At 48.8% G+C, this 13051-nt stretch overlaps 1 protein-coding gene and 1 long non-coding RNA gene across 2 annotated transcripts in view; both read right to left on the bottom strand.

Moving 5' to 3' along the window:
• LOC307176497 overlaps positions 1-6730 on the bottom strand; it is a 31566-nt gene extending 24836 nt beyond the window's left edge. Inside the window, exon 1 of the long non-coding RNA XR_013824797.1 lies at positions 6302-6730. This is a non-coding gene — a long non-coding RNA (uncharacterized lncRNA). The remainder of the gene's footprint in view (positions 1-6301) is intronic.
• A 1789-nt stretch (positions 6731-8519) lies between these two features.
• The window catches only part of LOC307176852 (guanylate cyclase soluble subunit beta-2-like), a gene marked incomplete at both ends in the record, with an annotated part of 33326 nt that continues 28794 nt past the window's right edge, over positions 8520-13051 (bottom strand). Inside the window, 2 exon segments of the mRNA XM_079903341.1 lie at positions 8520-8688; positions 9717-9871. Of these exon segments, the coding sequence (XP_079759467.1) occupies positions 8520-8688; positions 9717-9871 (324 nt within the window).

Here is a 13051-nt window from a genome sequence, read left to right as displayed (position 1 = left end):
GGGAAATAAGTGTACCATTTCAAGCGCATTATTTTTTTTTTTATAAAACTCGAAATGTGTTTTGAAATGTTTTAAATGTTTAAAGGAAAGAAATGCATCACCTGCTAATTTACCAAACAGTATATGTGATCATCCCAATTCTGTAACAAAAAGTACACATGTACACACATACCCTCACACACAAGTCTGGGAGGATGGGCACCAAAATTTTAACAACAGTCTCTCTGGGTGATGGAATTAACAGGTGCTTTTGTTTTCTTCTTTCGGTTTATCTGCACTTTCTGGTTATAAAAAAATAATAATTCCTTCTATAACGTAAATGAATAAACAATCCTTAGTTGAGCAAACTAACACAGCCCAATAAATAATTAAAAGCAGCACAGAAACCCATTTCAATGTAGATTAAGAATGGATTAAATGAAAAGAGTGGTAGCAGAAGAAATCTTCCCCTGTTTGGAAAACAGCCATCACACATGCTATGTTGTCAAATGTGAACTTGGCCGGGGGGGAGGCAGGGGAGCGGTGCAGAAGTGATAGCAAGGTGGAGTCTGGGAGAACGCTGTTGTCTTGGGGAATATACATGGGATTTGGGTCATCGCCTGGACGTTACAGGCAGGGCTCTGTGGTCATAAAGGATATGATAGGATTTGGGGTTACAAGAAGGGATTCTTACTTTTGCAATTAAAATAATTCCTTGTCTGCATTTCTGCATCTGTTTCTAACCTCCTAGATAGAATCAGATATGGGAAATCACAACTTGGTTTCAGTACTGATTCTCCCCCACTGGGGAGGGGGCTTGGCTGGAGCCTGAAGTCAGACTCTGTCGGGTCTCCCCAGTACCCTGTCCCGGTCCTTCCCAGCACAGGGACGGTTGCTGGCCTTTCCGTCCCACCCCACCCGTAACTCCCACCCTGCCCTGCTCCGGCCTTTACTCTGCGGGGTCTCCACATGTGAGGAGCACCTTATCTCCTCCTGCTTGGTTCCATCAGGGTTAATTTTCCAATAAATCGACCTGCTCTGGGGGGAGGGCAGGCTGACCGCACCATAGTGTTCATGGGTGTGAACAGAGAAAGGAGCCATGGATGCTAGAAATATTTGTGGAGGGAGACACCATCAGTGAGAGAATTTTATCCTAGTGATGAAAAGGGTTCAATGGAGTCTCCACACTTGGAGGAGGGATTGCCATTCTAGGATCACCCACCCCCTTGCTTCCTATTTCTGTCCATGGGCAAAAGAGGCCATGCCCTGGAGGAACTACATCTCCAGCTTCCAGAAGCCCCTGTATTCTCCAGGGACCAGAGCAGAGGCCACATCCTTGCCATGCCCATTCCTGCCGTCACCTGCACGTCCTCTAAGAGTCTTTCAAGTCCTCGGTGTGTCTCCAGCCTCACCTGTGCTCGCTGTCAGCCCTGTAACACCCTGCGCTCACCTTGCCTGTGGCTCTCCTTCTGCCTGCTGATCTAAAGCTCCTGTGTGCAGCAAACCAGTATTATATTTTTAACCCCTGTAGCACCACTTAGAGTTTTGTGCCAAGACTCACATATTTGTTAAGTGAATGAATTCTCAACAATAGGGTCCCTAAGTGATTAAGCAGTCGGCACACCTGACCTGTCTTCAGCACTTTACAGCTTTCGGATGATACACAGTATCTCATATGTTCCTCAAAGCCACCTCCCTCGTAAAGCAGGCACTCTATCACCTGTGTCTTCAGGATGAGAAAAATGAAGCGAAGAGGCTGAGGCTCGCCCCAAGTGACACAGCTGGTGACTGGATATCAGGACCTGGATGCAGGCCCAGGAATTCTGATGAAGGGCCAATGCTCCTTCCACTATGACAACGGTTCCTGAGCCCAGCAGCTCATCCGACTGCCCCGTGGAGGTGGCTGACCAACCAGAGCGGAACAAACCCTTTTCTGGACCTGCTGAGTCACTCTCTGCACAGGCCCCGCCACCTGTACTGTCAACCACGGGTGATTCTGATGCCCTCCCACCCACGGCTGCCTCCCACCCACAGCTCTGATGCCACATCCCGGCCAATGATACCAAAGCTGACAACCAGTGACTTGACCCAGAAGTCGCATGTTCCTCCAGTATTTACCTGCTGATTTGTAAAGAGTTCATTTACACCTCCCAGGATCTTCCTTCTATGGAACGTTGCTGGGTTAACAGGTCAACTTCTAGAAAGCCTGAGGTTAAAATTGGCTATGCCATTCATCAGCCCCAAGTAGAAGAGACTGGGAAAGTTTGACAGCCATGCTTATGAAGGCCTCAGAAAAGCTGTTGAAAAGCTTTGGAGCCGAGAACGAGGGCCCAGGTTCCGCAGCCGGGCTCCAAACCAGCTGGATCTCAGCTCGTTGGACACGTCTGGGAAAGGCACTTGTATTGTCAAGACTCTGTAAAGCCAGGGGCAAGGACCCTGGCAATTAAGTGACCACAAACCCATCCAAGAATTACCCATGGGGGTGGGAAAGTTCTTCCTGTTGGGAAGAGTGAGTAAAATATGAAGGGAATCGGCAAGTTCCCCAGCAGGCACGCTGCTTAAACTCAGTCAGGAGAGAGACCCTCAGCACTAAAGTTCTCCAGAACGATTAGGAATTGTTGTAAGAAGTCCTCCGAGCTGACTTAACCTGCCGTGAACCCAGCAAGTGGACACCCACGGCCTGTGATTTATGGGGAGGAGTCGCCTCCAGGGAGGAGCCCGGGCTGCCTGCCTAAGCGCGGTATGCGGGTCAGCCTGGAACCCATTATGATAATCGTTGGGGGAATCAGCTTGGAGACAAGTTGAAGCAAGTTGAAATTTGAAAAACACATTAACAGGGGTCTGAAGAGATGCCAGAAGAGCCTGCCAGCAGGGACAGCTGGAAGGCCAATTTTTTAGTCAATACTGAAAGGTGGTTGCTTAAATATCCGAGTCAAACACATGATTTCTCTCCGGCTCAATACTCCCGTTTAATTGCGCTGGGGAGTCTCTCCACTGACACATCTAACACCCAGATACAGAGCGGAGTGAAAGAAAAGCGTGTTATTGAAGTGCAAATGAGGTCCTGGGTGGAGCCTGCAGGCCTAGGTCCGGCTGGAGAGGTTCCTGCCGCCCCGCGGGCGCTGGCTGGGCTTCCCGGCGACCCCCGGCAGAGAGGGCTGAGGAGGGCGGTCAGTCTCAGCTGCCCTCATAGAGGGCTCTGTGGGTCGCGCCTCGCCCCTGCATCTCCACGGACTGCCCAGGCCCCGGGGGAGTCTTCAGGAGCCAGGGTTCTCCCAGGGAGAGGGAGGCACGGCCTGGGAGGCATGGCGCTGGAGCCCAGTCCGAGGGAAATGCATGCCCCTGCGGAGCAGTCGCAGGCCTGGCCAGCAGGTGACAGCCTGGTGAGGTTGATCGGTGAGGAAAGCCTTGACTGGCGTCCTGACGTTGGGAAACAGGCTGGTCTCTGAGGTATCGAGACCCAACAGCCTGACCTTTGGAGGGAGTCCTGCCAGACTGGTGGTGCCTGATGGGAACCCTTTCCCAGGATGACGCCCACAGAGGGGCCCAGGACTGGAGGTGAGAGTTGGGGCAGCCCTCGCCTACCTCAGAGCTAAGCAAGACGGTATCAGATGTAGCTAGAAACCCAGGAGAACTGGGACCTCAACCAGGATGAAAAGGAAAAGGCAGGCCCTGGGGACAGGTGACACGAATCCCTCAAGGCAGAATCAGTGATAAGAAGAAGCCTGGCGAACTGGAACTCAGAGCACCTGCAGAAGCCATTAAAAGCACTTCCTGATTCAGTGGGTCTGGGTCTGGGGCGCTCGCCTGAGGCCCACGGCCCAGCTGGCTTTGTCCTCATTTCCCCAGGCCTCCAGCTCACGAGACACGGTTTCCCATTCACCCCCAGCGTGTGAGCTATTCCTTGTTCACAACTCCGCTAATCACACCCAACAATCAGAAACCTGTTCAGGTGGGGCTCAGAGGATCTGACGCAAACATGGCTGGGCCATCCTGAAGCCAAGAAGTCCAAGTGCAGCTGCCTATGCCTGGGGAAACTCTGAAATCGACCTGGTCTCTTCCTGAAGGAGGGCTCCCATGGATGTGGGCTGCCGCAGACAGACAGCCTGAGGAGCGTCTTGCTTCCTCCACTTGCTGGTTGTGCGACCATGTACAAATTATACCACCTTTCTGAACTTCAAGTTTCCTGCCTCTCTTATGGGACTAGGCATGGGACTCGTGTAGCACAGGACTTGCGTCAAATACGATCATGTGGGTAAAATGCCCAGGACAACCAATATCAGTTCCCCCCACCCGCCAAACTGAGGTGGCCTCAGGTTCCCCTTCTCTTGCTGTTGGGTTTAGTTTTTGTCCAGGGAAGCAGCAGTTAAACGAGGTACTGCATCAGGGTCCCAGGTGAGAAATTTGTCTCTCACCTCTACGCAAGAGGCCAGCCCTGCCCAGCCCTGTTGGTTTCTCCCATGGAGGCACCCCCTTACGCAGAAGTTTGAAAAACGAATCTCTTTGCCTTCCTGGAGCAGGCGTTCTTAGGGCTCCCCCTCTGAGCTGTTTATGGAGCAGCCATTGAGGAATACCAATGGCAGAGGTCTTCTCCCCTTGGGTGTCCCCATGGAGACCCAGCAGCTCCTAGCTTGTCCCGTACTTCATGCTCACACTTCTTGTGTGTAGATAGGGAAGCGCAAGGCCAGGCTTTCCACGGCTCTGCCCACCTCCCTGACTTCGTCCCCTCCAGCTCCCTTCCCCTCCCATCCCTCTCTAGACACACTGGCCCTCTTACTATCCTGTGAACTTGCCAAGCTTGTGTCTGCCTTAGAGCAGGGTGCTGCCCGGAAGCCTGCAGCTGGAGAGCCGAGTGGCTCTTGTCCTCCAAGAAACCTTCTTGGCCCTCTTCTCCATTACGCAGTTTTATTTTCTTCTTAATGCTTATCACTACCTGAAGTGATCTCATTTATTTTGTTACATGTTGGCTGTCTCCCTCTACTAAAACCCAAGCTGTGTGAAGGCAGGGGCCTCGTGTTTAGTCCAAGGAACATCACAGATCCCACATAATGCCTGGCCTCCACTCTGCATTCCTGGAGCATCAAGAAACATTACTGAATGAATGAATCTATGAATGTTACATTCCAAACTGTAATAGCATTGGACAACTGTTCAGGGCGTGAACACTGTCAGAAACATGTTAACTGTAAGCAGGTAGGGAGCGGGGAGGGGAGGAAAACGCCTCTGGGTGATGGCAAGAAGTCTGCTTTGAGCTTCTCATGCTCCAGAGTCCAAGATTCTACCTGCCCCCAGATCAGAGCAAGGGAAGTTTTGCTCTGTCTCCTTTCACTGGAATTGAACAGAAGGGTGCTGGTCATCCCCTCAACCTCATGTTCTGGGATCAAACTAGAGGGAAGTGTACAGGCACTGGGGCGGTGCCCAACGTCAAGGGCTCAAGTGACACTCAACCTAAGAGACGTCTATTAAAAAAAGATAGCTAACTCGTTGCAAGGATTATTAAGCTGTTCTAACTCTTTACGTGGATTGTCTCATTTGTCTTATGAAATTGTCTCAGTGACCAGGGATGGTTCTTGAAAGATCCCTGGGACGCGATCCTCTGTAACAGACACACACTGCTGCTTTGCCTCAAAAGCTTAACTCCACCGGGATCACCGAACCCTAAATGGGGTTTCCAGAAAGGGAGAAGGAGGCAGTGGCAGCACGAAGCCAGAAGGGAGAGGGGAGCGGGCCTGCTGCTACAGTGGTTCGTTCTGCAAGCCCGTCCCTGGTCCTCCAGCACTCCGCTGGGACCCCACTGGGTCAGTCCTGAGAAGGACTCCTGAGGGCAGTCGAGGGTAAGCATGAATTGAGAGAAACCCTCATTTCCACCGCCTTCAGGGACAACGAGGAAAAGAGGGTCCCTGCGCCGGGCTTTGTGGTGGGGTCCATGCTCTGAGGTGTCTAGGGGAGCACCACGCGGTACCGGGAGGTCTCCAGCACCCCTCCCTCACAGCGCGCCACCGAGGGCACCGCGTGCAGAGAAACTTCATTTTGTGGGTTCACGGCGGCTAATAAGTTTTTCTGAGGATCACAGGTTCTTTTGGAGGGGGCAGAGAGGGCCCTTTTCATAATGAAGGACTCCCACTTGGGACACTTGCGGTGGGGAGCTGGGCGGGTTGAGGGACCATTTTTAAAAAAGCTTCCTCAAAACACAGAAGCATCCTGCCCCGGGGCCCCAAACTCCACCTGAGCTGCCCCACTCCGGCCCTTTCCCCTCCCCGGGAGCCGGTCCTCTGAGGCCGCGGCAGCGCTGGGAGTCTCTCTAACCATCTGGGCTACTCACCGCGGGCTGGTTCACTCTTGGGGAGCAGCTGCCGGCTGTCTGCGCACCTCATGACAGCCAGAGTTCCGCTGTCTCGACGTCCCTGAGCACTCGCTTCCGCAAGAAAAGCACGAGGAGAAGGCCCCCCGAGCAGGCGCCCAGGCGGGGCCTTCCTAACTGCCGCGGAAGGCAGCCGCCCCGAGGCGCTCCTCACGCAGGTCACGCACGGAAGACCCGGAAGAGCACTGCCCAGGCCCCGCCCCCAGGGCGCGCCCGGCTCCCCTCCAGTTCAACCGCTCGGCCTTTCAGGCCTCCGCGAGGCACCCAGAGCCCGTGGGCGTCCCCCAGGGACGACCTGAGGGAGGACGCAGCTTGGGAAGAGCACCTGGCGCGCGGCAGTCTTACTGTTTCCCCTCCTCCATCCCGGGCTCTGAGAGGCTGATCCAGCCGCCTGGGGGAATGTCCCGTGGCCCCTGGAGGCTCACGGGTCACATTCTCGGACGCCTTGGACACTGAGGTAGCAATGTCAGCACGGGGTCTCCCCTGAGGGATCCCGGCCTTCCTGTTCCTGCTGGAGCTGCGCCCCGGTGCGGATGTCGGGAGGGGAGGGGAGGGGCAGAGACCCCCTTCCCCAGAGCTTGACAGCCAAGACTCAACGTGGGAAATCCTAGGCTGATAGGGAAAAGGTGAGGGAAGTATAGACAAGCATGAAAAATAAATAAATAGAGATGGGGGCTGACATCCGCCCAGAGAAAGGGGTGACTTTCCTCTATTATAAGCCATAACCGGGGGCTACCTACCCCCTACCTACCTGGGTGCCTTTTCCCATTTTGCACCAGACACTGTTTGGGGTCCGGGAGGGGCTGTCCCGTCCGCCCTTTTCACATCCTCTCCTGTCCTCTTTCTCAGGGTCCATCTTGAGATTTTCAACCAAGACATCCTTACTCATTTCTGTTTTGTTTCCAGCTCAGAACTGAAAGTGGGTTAGATCCTACTGACACAGACCATGTTCTAGAATCCTGTTTCTCATATTTCCAGCTTGAGAGCCACCCGCAGGGGGGTGTCTGGGAGGAAGTGGTCTCGGGTTTGAGCTAGGAACACCTAGTTTGTTAACCCTGTACAGCCCTCTGTCCTGTGGGGAGGACCAGCTGGTGAGAAGCACCAGCGATGTCGGTGGGTGAAGTGCCCAGAGCCTAGAAATTCAGAAACTCTAATGAGGGTGGCTCCTGGTTCTTATTAGCCAAAGCTATTTCTACTTTTTAACTTAGGTCTTTCTATCTCAAGTGTCTCCAGCAATAAGATGTGGCCCAAACCAGTCACAGCTCACAGGCATGCTAAGGTGAGCTGCTATCGGAATGACAGCACCACCAAAACCATTAAAAAGCTTTCAAATTTCTATCTCTTCGTTGGTATAGCCCCACTTTTAAAAACAGTAACTATAATTCATTTGTCCCAAAGAGACATCCTTCCTAAATTAGCTACGTAAACGAGGAACCTCTGGATTTAGAGATTTTCCTCTGCAGGCCCCAGGAGCAGCTAAAGATTAGCTCCTGACAGAATGAATCCATTTCCTTCACCAGTTTGCTTCAGAGGTTCAGGAAGGTTTGCCTTTGGCTACTGAGTCTCCCCTTGAGGTCAGCATTTCCCAGCATTAACTAGGGCGGTTGTTAAGAAACCCTGACCGTGTGGGGGGATGCGCTCCTTCATACAGCTGAAGGAGGCCTCTTTGGTGGACTCCAGCCAAATGGTGTTTTAACCTAAGCTCACTCTCTTGCCGTCACTGGAGCCAGGTGAGTCACAGATTTTGTCTTACTTCCCTGTTTTCAAAGCCAACAGACAATGAGGAAGGTGGAAGCTGCCAGTGTGTGAAGAAAGCCTGTCTGGAGCCTCCCTGGAGGCTGAAGAGCAGAGGGAAATCCTCCCCTGCTGCAGGAGAGGCTGAGAGAAAAGCCCCTTCCTTGGACAGGGAAGAACCTTGAAAACAAACGCATGAGGGACCCTTTAGGCTGGTTCCATTAGGCCAACTCAAGAGACATCCTAACATCCAGGATGCAACAGAAGAGTGTTCAGGGCAAACTGGTCGCACAGATCCTTGGGGCTGTTACCAAATGGAAGGTTGCAGCGTGGGCGTGGGCAGGGATGGTACCCACGCTGGCCCTCAAACCCAAGGAGCTCACTAAATGCAGCTGAAGTTGTTAGTGAGGAAACAAAAACAAACATTCAGCACAAATGACGAGGCTTATCTTTTTTGCTTACCCTCAGGATCAAGCCGAGTTTGAGGTCTCCCCATGATCTCATCCTCTGAAGCATTCAAGTTCTGGATCACAAAGTATGTGGTCATTTTCCCTTTCCCTTTCACTTCAATTTCACCCCTCTCAATTATTTCAAAACCTTGATTTTCCAGGGCTCTGCCCAGAGAAAAGAAAAATGCCCCTGATATCCAAAGATCGCAGGTCTGCAACTTGAGAGTCAGCTGCAATGGGAAGGGTGATGCGAGAAGAGGAGTACAGGGAGGGGACCATGAAAAGGGACAGGGCTGCGGGATGACTACGAAACGTGGAGTTGCTATGTATTTACTGGCCGCTGGGAGATGTTGGAGACAAACCACAGAATGGTGCAGACCAGCAACGTTTCAGATTCATGGCCAGCTGCCTCAGCCAGGGCTCAGCACTCATCAACCTTCCCTCGTCCTTGGCCAGTTTTGTGGAGATTGCAGACCTTCACCATGCTCATCACGTTCCCACATTTAGAACCTGCCCTCCCCACCCTCACACTGCTGACCATGCCTCCTACTTCGTGACGTGATTCATCCACAAAATTACAACCCTTAGAGCGGAGACCCTGCACCTTCTCATCCCATTGACCACACCCCATCCTTTCCCCCAACCTGAGAGGATGTCTTGTTCAAGGGCATCCCACCCACGCTCCCTTCCTACCTCCTCAACACTTGGCGCCCTGGACCACCTCTTCCCTTATCTTCAGCTCCCTCTTCACTTGCCACCTCCCCTCAGCCTGCCAGCACACCAAGGTCTCTTCCATCCTAAATAGAAGTAAAAACCGTCTCACTTGATTATCTTCTGCTTTAATCCCATACAGACACAACTGCTGTTGTAGCATGAAAGCAGCCGTGGATAATATGTAAATAAAGATCCTGGCTGTGTTTCAATAAAACTTTATTTACAAAAACAAGCAACAGCCGAGATACGGCCTGTGACTATAATTTGCCAATCCCTGAACTGCACCATATGCTCCTTGAGAGCAAAAACTATCTTATAGTAGAGGCTCAACAATATTGTCTGCCACAATGTCCTCAGTAAGTGTGGCATGGAAGGAAAAACACAGGCTTCCTCCACTACCCCCATCTGGTGGCTACTAGGCACTCTGTACGTTCTGGAAGAAAAGGGACAAAGAGAGGCATGAATAAGTGAATGGTTACCTGCAGGCCCTGGGGCTAAGATGCACTTTGTTGGGAAGCCCGTGACTTTCCATCCTACAGACTGTATTCACAGTGTCACCAAACAAGCAGTTCCGAGGCATCTTGTCCCCCATGACACCTGCCAAGACTGGTGCCGTAGGGATGCCCACTCCAATCTGCAGAGAGAATCTCACTGAAAAGGGACCATCAGATACTCTTGTTTTTATTTTTAAATTAAGGTATAATTTACATAAAAGGCATACATAAAATGCAGACCTTAAAGTATTTAGCTCCACGAGTTTGGCAAATATCCCTGTAGCCACCATCCAAAATAAAATACAGACTAGGTCCATCACCTTTGCAAAATTATCTTGTGCCCCTTTCCAGTTAAGGTCCATCCCTCCCTGCAGAGGTCACCACTTTCTTATTTCTTCTCCCAGAGATGAATTTGCCTGTTCTGCAACTTCACATAAATGGAGTCATATAGTATATTCTGTTTTGTATCAGACTTCATTTATCCAAATCAATGTTTTTAAGATTCACCCAAACTGTTATATGTATCAGTAGTTCATTCTTTTATTTCTAAATATTAGTCTACTGTAAGAATATATCACAATTTATTATGTCCAGTCTTCTCTTCACAAACATTTAGGTTATTTCCCCTTTGGAGCTGTTGTGAACATTCTTTTACAGATCTTTTCATGGACGTACATTTTTCATTTTTCTCAGGAAAATACCTAGAAATAGAATTCCTGGATCACAAGGCAGATGTATACTTGTATTACAAATATTTTTCCCATTCTGTGATTTTTATATATGCATTTTCCTTAATAAGCAGAAATTTTTAATTTCAATGAATGTATTAGTTTGCTAGAGTTAACAAAATACCACAAACTGAGTGGTTTAAACAACAGAAATTTACTTTCTCACAGTTCTGGAGTCTGGAAGTCCAAGATCAAGGTGTCAGCAGGTTTGGTTTCTCCTGAGGTCTCCCTGCTTCGCTTGCAGATGGCAGCCTTCTTGCTGTGTCCTCACATGGTTTTTCTCTGTGCACACACATTCTTGGTATCTCTTCATGTATCCAAATTTCTCTTCTTATAAGGACACCAGTCAGATTGGATTAGAACCCACCCTAACAGCCTGATTTTGACTTGTTACCTCTTTAAAGGTCCTATCTCACAATACAGTCACATTCTGAGGTACTGGCGGTTAAAGCATCAGCATATGAATTTCAAAGGGAACACAATTTGGCTTAGAACAATGAAGTTAACCACTGTTCTGCTTTCATAGTTTGTGCTTTTTGAAGCACTAAGAAATCATTGCTTACTTCAAAGTCATGAAGCTATTCTTCATATTTCCTTCAAGAAACTTTATGGTTCTATCATTTAGGTCTGTAATATATATCAAATTAATTTTTATAAATGGAGTGAAGTAGGATTGAGGTTCATTTTTCTTCCCATATGTATATTCAATTGTAACAGAACCCACTTTTTTTTTTTTTTTTTTTTTTGCGGTACGCTGGCCTCTCACTGTTGTGGCCTCTCCCGTTGCGGAGCACAGGCTCCAGACACGCAGGCTCAGTGGCCATGGCTCATGGGCCCAGCCACTCCGCGGCATGTGGGATCTTCCTGGACCGGGCCATGAACCTGCGTCCCCTGCATCGGCAGGCGGACTCTCAACCACTGTGCCACCAGGGAAGCCCAGAACCCACTTCTTAAGAAAGAGATTCCTTCTCCACTCAACTGATTTGGTACCTCGGTCAAAAATCAATTGTCCTTAAATAAGTAGTCAATTGCTGGGCACTATATATTGCACCAGTGATCTATTTGTCTATACTTCTGCCAATTCCACTGTCTTTATTACTGCAGCTTTAAAATAAATCCTGAAATTAGGTAGTGTAAGTCCTCCAATTTTGTTATTTTTCAACATTTGAAACAGTCTATTTTTATTTTCCAATTTGTTTATCCTTAGTATATAGAAATTCAACTAATTTTTGTATACTGCTCTTATATCCTGTGATCTTGGTAAACTTACAAGATCTGGTAGTTTACTGCAGTTCCTATAGGATCTTCTAGGTGCACCAGTTTGGTTTATGAATAACAATAAATTTACTTTTTCCTTTCCAATACTTATGTCTTATTTTTCTTTTTCTTGCCTTATTGCACTGGGGTGGGGATTTTGGTATATTTGACTAGAAGTGCCCTTCTTTGAATTTATCCAATTTGGGTTTCTTTAGCTCTTGAATATGTGGGTTGATATCCTCCATCAGTGTTGGGAAATTCTCAACCATTGTCTCTTCAAATATTTCTTCTGACCCATTCTCATTCTATTCTCCTTCTAGTACTCCAGTGCACATATGGTAGCCCAATTGATATCCTGCAGATCTAGGATGCTCTATTCCACTTTTTTCACCCTGTTTTCTTCTTTATGTGTCAGTTTGAATAATTTCTATTGCTCTGACTTCAAAATTCCTGATCCTTTCCTCTACTGTGTCTAGCCGCTTTTAAGCCCATACATTGAATTCTTCTGATTTCTGACATCTTGGTTTTCACTTCCATGGGATGGATAGATAAGTAGTGTATATGTATATCTCATCAGTTCAAATGTGTTGTTCCCCTTTTCCAGCAGATTCTTTAAAATATTTATCAAAGTTATTTTAAAGACTGTCTGATAATTCCAACATCTGGCCATCTCTGGATCTGCTTCTATTGACTATTTTTCTCTTGGCTACACACCACACCACCATTTTCTCATTTCTTCTTACAGCTCATATTTTTAACAATTTAATTGTATAAAAGTACAGTGGAGACTGAAATAGGTAATATCTACCCCTCAGAAAAGTTTATACCCCTTCTTCTGGCAGACTGCTAAACTGGAAACTGAGTGAATTGAATCTGTATTTTAGTTAAGTCAGGGCTTTTTCCAGAGATACTGTTAGATTCCATTCAGCACTTTTTTCTTTTTAACATCTTTATTGGAGTATAATTGCTTTACAATGTTGTGTTAGTTTTTGCTGTATAACAAAGTGCATCAGCTCTATGTATACATATATCCCCATATCTCCTCCCTCTTGCACCTCCCTCCCACCCTCCCTATCCCACCTCTCTAGATGGTCACAAAGCACCGAGCTGATCTCCCTGTGCTATGCAGCTGCTTCCCACTAGCTATCTATTTTACATTTGGTAGTGTATATATGTCAATGCTACTGTCTCACTTCGTCCCAGCTTACCCGTCCCCCTCCCTGTATCCTCAAGTCCATTCTCTACATCTGTGTCTTTATTCCTGTCCTGCCCCTAGGTTCATCAGAACCATCTTTTCTTAGATTCCATATATATGTGTTAGCATATGGTATTTGT

The sequence above is a fragment of the Stenella coeruleoalba genome (assembly GCF_951394435.1).
Source record: "Stenella coeruleoalba genome assembly, chromosome: 18".
NCBI lineage: Eukaryota > Metazoa > Chordata > Mammalia > Artiodactyla > Delphinidae > Stenella > Stenella coeruleoalba.
Note: the sequence above shows the minus strand (reverse complement) of the source record. Positions and strands in the feature narration are given on the sequence as shown.